At 36.4% G+C, this 12,855-nt stretch overlaps 1 protein-coding gene across 13 annotated transcripts in view; it reads left to right on the top strand.

Annotated features, from left to right (window-relative positions):
• The window catches only part of LOC121314924 (regulating synaptic membrane exocytosis protein 2-like), a 247,534-nt gene that overhangs the window by 145,963 nt on the left and 88,716 nt on the right, over nucleotides 1-12,855 (top strand). For 7 of the 13 annotated variants that reach the window (XM_041248684.1, XM_041248683.1, XM_041248680.1 and 4 more), the window contains 6 exons: nucleotides 3,201-3,331; nucleotides 3,994-4,186; nucleotides 4,479-4,632; nucleotides 7,908-7,976; nucleotides 9,734-9,890; nucleotides 11,018-11,125. In XM_041248684.1, coding sequence (XP_041104618.1) covers nucleotides 3,201-3,331; nucleotides 3,994-4,186; nucleotides 4,479-4,632; nucleotides 7,908-7,976; nucleotides 9,734-9,890; nucleotides 11,018-11,125 — 812 coding nt within the window. The remainder of the gene's footprint in view (nucleotides 1-3,200; nucleotides 3,332-3,993; nucleotides 4,187-4,478; nucleotides 4,633-7,907; nucleotides 7,977-9,733; nucleotides 9,891-11,017; nucleotides 11,126-12,855) is intronic. The other 6 variants (XM_041248691.1, XM_041248681.1, XM_041248692.1 and 3 more) reach the window with 1 other exon arrangement.

Here is a 12,855-nt window from a genome sequence, read left to right as displayed (position 1 = left end):
AATGCAAATTAAGAACAAGAATCGGATCCCATATATTTTACAATTTGTTGATGTTTATTTTGTGATATGAGCATGTGCTTCTGGAAATTTGGAAACCAATAAAGTACTAGGCTTCATGTAGTACACACATTGTCTTATTCCCTGTAAATGTACATACAGCCCCATACAATTACAAAATGAAGAATAAACATGTTTTTTTTTTTTTTTAAGGTCAGCAATGACATAAAAATTTTGAATAAGCATTGAATAAAAATAATGCTATAGTCAAAGTGGCTGCAACTATGTCACAGAATATCATGTGACATTAATAACATTGCCATTTTCAGTTACTGGGTGTAAATTATGGTTCTAATTATTATGGGTTTTCTTTGGATTTAAGTCTGGATTTTAGAGATGTTAGGGCTGCAGCCTCATTAAACCAGGAAATGTAAAGGACCCAGCTGCTGGAGTGGATTGTAGGAGTTGAAGTTTAGGTGTCCTGGTGTAGAGCTGCCGTGCTGCACAGGGTTTTTTGGCGTTCGACCCACAAACAGGCTCGAGTCTTAACATCAAAAGCTTGATACCATTCGCAAACAGGAATGTGTGGAGTTGGATCAGCTCATTAATTGATTCCAGCACCTCTGTAATGATATTTTTTCTCAGTGCATACAGTTTACCAATATAACTTGCCATCCTAATCACAAACAGTTCTTTCCTCATTACACTGTCTGGGCAAACAAAGGTGAATTCAAGCTATTTAAGGTCATTTAAGTAAAAGTCTGTATTGATTAACCCACACAATCACTTGTTATTTACACTTAATAAGGAATAATAATAAATACTTTAACAGATAGAGAAATTATTTTAGACACCTTGTTTATCTTTAATATAGTTGGAAATTCTCACACGGCAATTAAAATATACATGAAAAATTAAAATGAGCCTATAAACACATGCAAGAAATAAAGTAAATCCTGTACCACAATACCTTTGTGAACACATTATCAGTCACCATTTATTTCGGTTTAAATATCTTCAGAATGAGAACAGACATAATCCGTTCTATCTGAGATTTTTATTTATTAAAATGGCACTCCCAGAAAGCAAAGATGCAAACGTGCCAATAATAAATTAGGAAGCCTAACTCTTCTCTATTATGTTAGAGAAGTAAAAGTCACATGAGTTTGCTGTCCAAGAAAACACAAACAAATTCATATTGTTGTGTTGGTAACAGAATGTGACTGACAGGTGTACTTGTGTCAATATGTAGACTACCGGTACACACTTTTTTCAAATTCTTTTATTTTTTAATATTTTCTTTCATTACTTTTTTGTTCTTGACTTTTTTTACTTAATTTACTCATTTTTTAAATGTAATTAAAAATAAATAAATAAATGAATATATTTCCTGGGGTACTACTCCCCCCCTCGAAAACAATCGCTTACCGTGGCAACAAGTTTAAACACACCTGAAACTACCTGGATGCAGAAAAAAAATAGTTTAGCTGTACAGTTCCTACTCATAGAGGTTCAGATTTTAATTTGCGATGCAAGCTCCATACGAGCCTTTTTGTTTAAACAGTGGCAAAAGCTCGAAAACATTGCCCGAGTTCCAAAGGGCTTGGTCAAGGCTGTTTAACTTTCAAAGGAACGAGTTCGCTGCAGCTCTATCCTGGTGTACTGATGTCTTCCATGTCACTCACATCTAACAAGTGGGAGTCAGTAATGGTTTACAAGAAGGAGTAGAAAACCAAACTATGTTGTCTACGTAATAACTTCATGGCTATGCCTTGTATTACATTATTGTTCTTTGCATTCAAGGGTTTAAATTTCACAAGGTAAAGGGTACAATTTGTTTGAATTTTGTATCCCCTGTGCTAAAGTAACAGATCTCTGGCTTGTACTACTTTGTACTGAATGCTTTTTTGCTTTGCTGCATGCTGTAAGAGGTAGACGGTGTAGAATACCAGTAATTACCATCTAGATTTTGTATCTAGAATTATACCCCCGCCCCCAGTGAGATACTAGCAAGTATGGGCAGGAGCTTAGAACTTTTTTTGACATGGTACAAATCCATAAAAGGCTTTCTGTAGCCTGTCAAAACACCACCGACTTCTAAGCAATTACTGATAGCCAGCATCACACAGCAAATGTGTGAAACAGCTTTTGCCCATACTTCCCTGAGATCACTGTTAACCTTATATACATCGATCATAACAGCATGAATCATAATGTATTATTTTCAAATATCTGTGATTTTGGATTGATTTAGGGTTATACTAATCTCTGACACCAGGGTTACAAATCTTCATTTAACATTCATCAAAAACAAATGCTGTGTTCATCCATAACTTTAAACACTCTTTTCAATTCTTTAAAAAATCACAAGGCGGGGGGATCCCCAAGTGGCTCACCTGGTAGAAGCACAGCCATGTGGTGTGCAAGGTGAGCCATACAGTCCGGTGAGCGCAGGCTCACATACTGGCTATACAAAGTCACCCGTCCTTGCTGGCGATTCCAAAGGGACCGTTGCATTAGCTCTGGTGCTCCCATGGGTTAGGGGGACAGAACCGGCAGGGACTCATCGTGCTACAGCAAACTCTGCTGGCCAGAGCTGAGCTCAGGCGGACACCTGCAGGGCTGACCTTTGTCGTCCAGAGGCTGGTATCTCGCTGACATCCGCTCTCGAGTTCCTGGGTGTAAAAGAGGAAGCTGGCTTGGTCATGGGATTGGAGGACGCCCACTGAACCATCAGTTATCCTGAGCTGTGTGGGGAATTTCTGCGGTGAGGGAAAAATGAATTGGACCTTCGAATTGGGGAGACAGTAGGGGTAAAATAATTGGGCACACAAAATTAAAAAAAAAAAAAAAAAAAAGTGACAATTTTTTTTATTACAGATGAAGGGATTAGTCAAAAGATTTATCAGCATAGTTTCTTGTAGTTCTTATAGTATGTTTCAGTTTTTATCAAACCTTGTGCTAAGACACCCTCCAGCACATACATTTGCAGTGTTTCTTACAAGTACATGTATATGGCTAAAAATGAGTTTCAGTACTACTCTGACTGTTTATATTACAGTTTACATTGAAGACAATTAAGACATTGATGATATTTCATATAATTTATAAACACCGCATTGTGACACAATACTGCATGTCCACAACCTACTTTAGGAAACATTTCAAAAAAGGTTGGTAAAAGTACATTTCTTTCCCTGCAGATAAAACTCTGGTATGACAAGGTTGGTCACCAGCTAATTGTCACAATTCTGGGAGCAAAAGAACTTCCTTCAAGGGAAGATGGGAGGCCAAGAAACCCTTATGTTAAAATTTACTTCCTCCCAGACAGAAGGTAAGAATAGACGCATCAAACAAGAACAGAAAAAAAAATCAGAAATCACGGTGCGTTCAAAGAGTATGTAGGTTCAAATTACATTTTCATTTCAGATTGTCTTCCACCAGGCAAATAAACTCAAGAGCTGCTCCTGAACTCGGTTTAAAGCTCCTTGACACAGAATATAACAAAAATGTAATAAGAGAGTTTCTGAGTTTTGCAATAGGAACCACTCTGAATGATTGGCAACATAATACAAAAATAAAGAAACAGTTAAAAAATATACCAGTGTAATTGGAATCTTTTTACTCTTTATTGATTTATATTCTTTAAAACAAAACAAAACAAAAAAAATTCTGAACACTTTCAAATGAAGACGGCAGTACAGAACCTTCTGTTATTGATTCTTGCAAATTGAAAGGGATTTTGGTTACACTTTTGTATAGTTTAAGGTACTTTGTTAAGATTTGTGATAAAATAGGAAATATATTTTCAACTGGTTTATTCCTGATTGTCAATTGCCCAGTAATGGCCATTATTTAGACGGACTGCATCTGTTTGTGGTAAATGTAGAGTTCCACAATGTGATCCTAGTTGTTTCCCTGAAAGATCTATGTGGCTTGTGTTGGTTCTTCTGTAACGTACCCAATATATTGTATCTTGGTGGTAAATAAAAACAGTGTGAATTATTGTTCCTCCAGTGATAAGAGCAAAAGAAGAACAAAAACAGTAAAGAAAACATTAGAGCCCAAATGGAACCAAACATTTATGTATTCCCCGGTCCATCGGCGGGAATTCCGGGAGCGCATGTTGGAGATCACACTTTGGGACCAGGCACGGGTTCGAGAAGAAGAAAGTGAATTTTTAGGAGAGGTAAGTTTTTTTTTCTTTTTCTGTTGCTCATCTGTGTATTATCATAGTGTTCACGAATACAGTATGCATGTGGGCATTTACACATGTAGACATCCTCCCTTCAATTTTTAAAAAATCTCTTCTGAAATGTTAGCCCACACATCCAGTGGTTTAACAGCCATTAACACAGCGGTACAGAGCTCCTAAACACAGCTCATCTGTTTGTCCTTGTGTCTTGGTGTTATGGGTTTGAACCTGATTTAACATAAATGGTTGTGGTTGAAAACTGGATTTTGAGCTGTTTTCCTTGTAGATTCTAATCGAACTAGAGACAGCATTGCTGGATGACGAGCCTCACTGGTACAAACTGCAGACGCACGACGTGTCCTCCATGCCCCTTCCACACCCCTCACCATACCTTCCACGCAGAGAGCTGCATGGGGAGAGTCCCACGCGGAGACTGCAAAGTAGGTCGTCTTTTCTTACAGCTGGTAGTGACTGCCGAATAATCTTGTATTATTATTACGATACATTACTGCAGTTTAGCTGGGAAAAGTAGCTTTTTAAAACATGTTTTTACTGAGATGGTTAAGGGAGACAGATTCATGAAAGTTACATTTTCTCACATATAATATCTGCAGTGTTTGTAAACAACTGTATTGACAGGCTTTCTGTGCAAATCAGACACATGCTGTATAGTATCTTGCCTTGGGGGTCACAGAATTAATCCAGTGCAGTACCTAGTCTCTAACCTCTACATCAGCGCTAACCACTATTTTTGGACTATATCACAGGCAGGTTATTATTTGTTCAAGATGATATAAAATGCATATTGAACAATAATTCAGACCTAATGTATTTAAATACTGAAAATCCCACAATATGTTTCTTCTGATAAATGGTGTTCAGTTTCCCTTGTATTACCAATAACAGGCATTGTTATATACTGCACATGTTTCAGAATGCCAGGAATGATAGGAGTGATACAACTAAGAAAGATTGGCATCTTATCTGTACAGTAAAGACAGCATGTGTCCCCCTTTAGCAGAGCAGGGGACACATGCTGCATTGTCCATTATACAGCTCTGGACAAATGTTTTACATCACCTAAAGTTTTAGGATTGAGATGTAATAAAAACAAAAAATCTATATGAACATAATTTTGATCTTTTGTTTAATATCATGTAATTAAAGAAACTACAAAATGTTATTGCATTTTACTGGAAGCCATAATGGTAGTACAGTGTTTCATATTAGATTTAGAAATTTTGAAATCACATTTTTCAATTTTTGTGGAAAACTACACAGTGGTATGTAATACAATATGTTAACTTAACATTATTCAGCAGGTTTGATTCGACTATGAAGCTAAATTTGTTAATAGGGTGATGCAAAACCTTTGGCCATAGCTGTGTACCATACCATGCACAAATACCCTGTTTTTTTTACAAATACCAGTTTCCCTGGTATTTGTGAAGCCCAGAGTTTAATTCTGTAGCTAGCACATTCTAATAAACTTCTGTGGCAAGCCATGCGTGTCTTTTCATTAAAAAAAAAAAGTTTTATATTCCAAACATAGGAATACAAGTGTTTGAACCAATTACTTTTGTCATGCAGTTGATCTGATAACCAGCTTCTCTTCATGTCTTTTATGTTTGTGTTTTGTTTCCTTCATTGTAATACCAGATAAAGGCCCATATTCGTACACCCCAGGTAAAGCGTTCTGCATGCCCAAGATGATGTATAAAATCCCCAAATTTGCTAAGCAGTCGGTTTGCCCCTTTGCTTTTGCCCTCATGTTGAACTCTGAAAAGTGTGGCTCGCATATTTCCTCCCTATTAGCTAACGCAACTTACTCTCTGAACTGCTTTACTGCTGACTCTCCACAGCAATCAGAGGATACGTTTGTGAGCTGAGCTTCAGATGTCAGTTTGAAAAGCACACTTGGTACCATGTTTGAGTATTTTGATGTTTCACAGGATGTCATAATATGATTTTAATATATAGGGCTTTTAGAGTAGCAAAGTATCATGTCTTATTTGTTAAGATGTCTTGGAAGAATTAGGACTAATTCTCAAATCCTATGAAGAATTTCAGGATTGGTTTTTTCCATATATACTTTTTTGGTTAAGCATTTTACATCTTTAAAAGGCACAAAGTATAATGTAAGTAGGCCCTTACCTTGAGCTGCGCGATTGCTGTTTTGCTTGCATACACTGGCTTGCATACACTGTTTTTTTTGTTTATTTTTATTTTTGTATATAACAGACAGCAAACCTTTCTAATCTACTTGACAGCTGTGTTTCAAAGCCTCCCTGTTTGTATTTTGAGCAGCTACTGTGGGTCCCAAAAGTGTTTAAAAACAATCCCTTGTCAGTGTTTCACAGGTTGAGAGTGAAGTGAGATACGACTTCCTTAGCTTTCAATGAAAGGAGGCACAGTACCTGTTTGCCACTCTCACAGTTTTGATTTGACAGTTGAGCTCCAAGGTAGTACTGTAAAAGTAGTACTGTATAAGGAGACCTGCAGACATAGTTACCAGGCTTCAGATATGGCTTTCAGATGGTCACAGTGGGTATAATGTGATACAGTGTAGCTTTAACGGTATCATCTGCATCTTCATCTTCATTATATATATATATATATATATATATATATATATATATATATATATATATATATATAAACCTTTTATCCTAGTCTGCTTCTGATTTCTTTTTAATTTCTGAGGTTAGGTGGTTTGGAAAATGACTACTAGGGGATCTGCCCCCTCTAAAACTGTGAGTTTTACAGCACCATTTATTTACCAAATGTTGCCATAGTTATAGAGGAGTTACATGTCAATTAATTACCCCTAGTGATCATTTCTAAAATCACCTCCCTTCATGGTTGTTAGCAGGCCTGGTAAATCATGACATAAACAAAAACAGCAATACAGCATAATAAATAAATAAATAAATAAACAAATAATATATGTAATAGGATACTAAACAGCTAAGAAATAAAATATTTTGAAAATGTAGTTGCTGTAAAGTAGCTCTTTAAAATGAAGTTTTAAATAAATACCAGTAAGTGGATGTGACATGTTTCAAACAATACAAATAAAATACCAGTGCTTCAAGTTGTGTGTGTGTGGAGAACTGATGTCGTTGAGTATTAAAGAACCATACACATCTCCACTCAGACACATACAAACTTACAAATATCACTCACCTACAAGCCTAATGTAAGCTTTACAAAGTTTCGTGGTTTAATATAAACCACCTCTACTTTTAAAAAATATATAATGTTCAAAAACTGACTTATATTAACCCCACTCCCCCCACCCAAAACCAAAAAAACCATAATTTATATATATATATATATATATATATATATATATATATATGATCATTTAGAATCAGGGCCTGTCCGTTAAGTTACATTCCTGTTTTTTTCATATTCATCTGCCGCAGAAAAAAAACTCTTATATTGTGTGGTGCATGCTGCTGTATATACTGTTCATAGATGTACAGCTTTCTGGTTTGGAGTGATTTTGGTCTGGAGAGATTTTATGAATCTAAAGCTGTTATGGAAAGCGATACACTTTGCAGGATTAGTTTACCTTCACTGACCTCAGAAGGGAGTCACATGCCTGTAACATGAGCATCGGGATAATCACTAGATTCAGAGCTGTAACGGAACAGTCCCGACTCACATCCAATCGCTGAACTCTCTTCTGTCTCTTTTCATTCTGCTTCAGGATCCCAGCGAATCAGTGACAGTGAAATATCTGATTATGACTGCGATGATGGAATTGGAGTTGTATCAGGTAATGAAAAAGGATAGACAAAGTGGCCCCAACCTTCAAGTTACAGCAATTTGAGATATATACAGTACGTCCCATCTGGATCGTCTGTTGCCAAATAATATAATATAGAACGTTTTTCAGTCTGAAACAAATGATTAAGATGGGGTGAATGGCTGAAGACTATACAAATGTATAAAGACTATACAAACCTTAGCCTAGTGAATTCGATCAAATGAGATTAAAGGTAAAATAAGCATATTGCAATTTTGAAGTCGTTTTTATGTGGCTGGACCTTACTCCCCTGACGGGATATCCCTCATGAAGGAGTTTGATTTTTACACATTCTTTTTCCAAGGCTGAAATGTCCTAAGAAGCGCAAGTTAATTGAAAATTGGAAGTCTGTTCATAAAAAAACTAAGTTCTTGTCCCTGGTGTTATAACCCTTGCCCGCTTTCATTCTGCTTTTTATTATGTTATTGATTTTGACAGATTTACAAGATATTGTTTAAAACCTTTGAAGCACTACTGAGAGTTGAGCAGCAGTGATCAAAATCTTAAAGAATGATAGATTTCATTATCTTAAAAAAAAACGTATTGAAGCATTATGACAATGCAATACGTAAGTAGTTTTCCTAGGGTTGCAGGAGACAGGTTAATAGTAACACTTTTAGAAAAGACACATCTTTAAGAACTTTTTGAAGACACAGCGGCTCAGTCTTTTAACTTTTATAAAGTCACCTGCCTGTGATGACTGAAACAGAAAATGATATACAAAGTGAATCTAAACTACAGAAATAATTATTTAATACTCATACCAAGTTGCTCTTTAAAGACAGATAGGGGAATGTCCATGTTCATAACTTTGTCTTTTAATAACTTTAATTACTTGTATATATATATAAAATGCTGTTTTGTAACCAACTAAGCATGTTTATTATACACTGAAGCAGACTGCATGGTTAGTTATAGATTTTAATACCAGCAGCTATGAACCTTAGCCATTTATTTTTTTTTTTTGTTTTACCTTTTCTGATTGAAAATAATGGTCTTTCTCATGTTCACTGGAGTGACAATGTTTTGAGGAATGAGGCACACAAATCTGAAAAACGTGCTAAGGTCCTGCATTCCAGATTTTTCTTAAGTTTCATTTTGTGCAACATTTTAGTGGTTTATATAAAGTGGGACCAATGTTATTTGGGGAATTTCTTCAGAGTCTATCTTCATTGTAAAGTGGTCAAAGGTCAGACTTTGTTTTTAATTGTAGCGTGACCGTTGTGAGTTGAAGAGTACTAATAACGTACTTCTTTTTATTGTGTTTCACCGGGTGTTGTATTGCTGACTTTCTAAAAGTGAACTGGAAGATTTTTTTAACAATTGTAAATTTCTTAGTTTGGCTGATGCAGTAATTTACGCTGCCGAACTTGGGGTAAGGATTTTCATTTGTGCCAAGCCGAAGAACATAAGAGCATAAGAAAATGTACAAACAGAAGGAGGCCATTCAGTTCTTAGTAGTGGATTGACCCCAAAACTTTGTCCAATGTCTCCACTTAATTTCCAGCTGTGTCCTCTGTCTGAGGTCATTGAGAAAAAAAGTTTTATTTGAAATGTTCGTCACTGAATTCATTAAGTTTCTTTTAGTATTTCTAAAATTGGCTCTGGGTTAACTTTGCAAAATCATGAAAAGATTATTTAGGCTTCAGTCAAGTCCCCACCCCTAATCCTGTTTTTGTGAGTACAACTTTTAGCTTGTGTTTTTCTCTTTGTGGTTGCCTTCACAGATTACAGGCACAATGGCAGAGATATCCGGAGCTCCACGTTATCAGTTCCCGAGCAGGTGATGTCGTCCAATCACTGTTCCCCGTCTGGGTCTCCCAATCGAGGGGACAGTATGGGCAGGACACGGTCTCGTTCCCCCAGTGTCCCTCCTCCGCAGAGGTAAATTCAGCCGTGGAATGTGTGTGTGTGCTTGAGTGTGTGTGTTAGGGGGCTGGCGTAGAGCATGTTTTCCAGGAACATTTAAAGGAATTACTGAAATAATGCACATATTCCTCATGTAAAGTGTAATTAGCCATGCAATCCTACTCTGGAGTATGGATTCCACAGCATCACTGTTGGCTGGGTGTTAAAAATGGGACAACATGTTGAGTTTGTGAGACAAATGTTTTTTATATATATATATATATATATATATATATATATATATATATATATATATATATATATATATATATATATATATATATATATATATATGAGAGAGAGATATTTTACCATCTAACAACAAGAACATAATTTTTTCTAGTGTCAAGAGGAATTTAATCTTTTTTTCTTATAACAGCCACCTGTCAAGTCTCAGTAAGTGGGTTATTGATTATACAGTTCACTGTATATGCAGTAAACCTGTGGTGTTAAAAAAAATGATCAGGTTTAATTAAAAGGTGGATTTTCTAATTTTATTTGTAATAATACAAATTGATTTGCCATTGATAGAGATCCTGCCTATGAACCGTGCTGAAGAATGACACACTTGATAGGTTGCAGCAGATAACATTGTGTCCAGTAAAGGCACAACCAGATTGTTCAGAGTTGTCTACTTTAGTGATCCAAACATTTGGCAATTCTATATTGGTGGTCTGCAAAGACAATGTCCCACCCTTTTTGCCTGTCCACCACCCACACCCCCTTCCCATTAGAGAAACCACTGCTCCTATATGCCTATGCCCATGACCCAAACCAAATGTAAGTTTATAATCTTGAGCATAATGTCTGGCAGGGTGATGTCAAATATACTAACAATTCATTTTTGCATGTTCTTTCACTTTTTCCAGAGACTTGACACCAGCATATTAGAAGGGAAAAATACCTGATTTTCTGTTGTCTTTAAAGCATGAGCCTTTCAATTCTACAGTTATTAGAGAGGGCAATTAGCAAAGCCCAAAAGCTGCTACCCTTGCCATTTCCATGAGTTTGATTAGTATTTAAAAAACAGCAATGCTCTAACTTCCATGGTGGTCATCCTATAGTATAATATGTGAACCAAACAGTGTCTTTCTGTTCCAAAGCCGGAGCTTGGACCAACCATCTCGAGGTTCTCACTCCTCCCTGTCGCAGTACAACACAGTGAGCCGAATGGAGAAGCATCGCATGGACGACCACTACTCCCCAGACAGGTAGACAGAGCATGAAGCAATGTCTTGGTTCAGCTGTGTGCTATGAGAATGTAACTAGAACCAACACTCCCTGCTTAGAAACTTATCATTGTTTTCATTCATGCAGAGACGGGAACATTTTTACTTCTTGTGTTCTGAATTAACTTAAAAATTAGCATTTTGTCCTCCAATCGCTTAAATACTTTAAAATCTTCAGTTCAGGAATTTGCAAATATTTTAATGACGACTGGGTATGCTCATCTTTATTATTATTATTATTATTATTATTATTATTATTATTATTATAAAGGTTTTTTTTTTCAATCCCTCTATAACTCTATTATGTTAGAATTCATTTTACTAAATCCCCTTACAAAGCCATTCAGCGAGAGTTAATTTGCATCAAATAATAAAAGTGGTACTTTATTCAGATAGTGTCAGGAATTGGATTACTTTATAGGTTATGTGGTGTTGCCCTTATATTAAGTTAATATTAAGACTACTGCATGTTATTATGCTAATGTAGCTATTGCAGATGAGCAGATCTCCCCGCAATAGAATTTGGTCCAAGTTCAGGTTTATGATATTTTTCAGCCTTTTTATAACACATTATGTATTTCCCCCCCTTATATTACTCAATGGTAGACCACATCCTGAACAGATGCTAGCGGTTGCCATAAAACTGACAAAAAACATTGATCTAAGAGGATCCGAGATGCGCTCCAACCAGAAATCTTGTGGTGACTGAGCAGAAAGTCCAGTCGTCCTCAATGTAAAATAAATGTTTATGACTGGTATAATCTTTCCTGTACCTTTCCAAGTATGTCAAACACCACCACTTCAAACTGAATCATGGACCGGTTGTGTTTTCCTTTCTATCAACATGCAGTTAACTTTATCAAATTCCATCTTGGCAAGGTATCTGTTAACAGGATAGTAAGTAACCTCACAAAGTCATTCACAGCTTGCTCCACACTTTTAGAAAAAAAAATGGCCCAATTTAATTCAAGTGTGCCATATTTATAAATCAAAAAAAGGTATTCTGTTTACTGATCATAAAAGCAGGGGCATCATTGAAATCACTGGCCATCATCAGCTGCTTCTGAGAGAGATCACAGCGCAATCACACAATCACACCTGCTTAAAGAGGGTAACAAACAGAGGTGATGGACCAGGCAAATTCAAAACATTGAACCATCCAATAATCATTCTGCTTTATTCCAGCATTTTCACACTCTCTTGTGCTTCTGACTTTAATCTTTCTTCATTCAACTCCATACATTTGGTCTTTCTGGTTTTTTTTTTTCGCATGGTTCCAGCCAGTATCTCACTCTACCTCGGTCCAGACACAGTCAGCCCATTGAGCATCATCACAAGGAACCCAGGTATACTGTTACCTGAGTGTGAATCGGTGTGAGAGTGCATGTGTGTCCCTTCCTGTTTCAAACTCTTTAACATTGATACCCATTGGGGGATTTTTGAAGGCAGTTTCCAAGGCTTATGTTGATATAAGTAATGGCACTGACACCTTCCAACATGGTATTGTAACTTTTCCTGAAACATCTGGTTGGGAAGTAAGGGCGGTCACATTCGGTCATTATGTGATTGATCTGACAGTTCAAACAGTGTTTGTGTTAATGCCATTATCAGCATAAAGCACTGCAAATATGCTCTAGTTATCTGAAGAAGTATATACAGTATTATTTAAAATACAATACTATTCTAGTAATGATTTTGGAAACAGCCGTATT

Source organism: Polyodon spathula, chromosome 4 (genome assembly GCF_017654505.1).
Source record: "Polyodon spathula isolate WHYD16114869_AA chromosome 4, ASM1765450v1, whole genome shotgun sequence".
Lineage (NCBI taxonomy): Eukaryota > Metazoa > Chordata > Actinopteri > Acipenseriformes > Polyodontidae > Polyodon > Polyodon spathula.
Note: the sequence above shows the minus strand (reverse complement) of the source record. Positions and strands in the feature narration are given on the sequence as shown.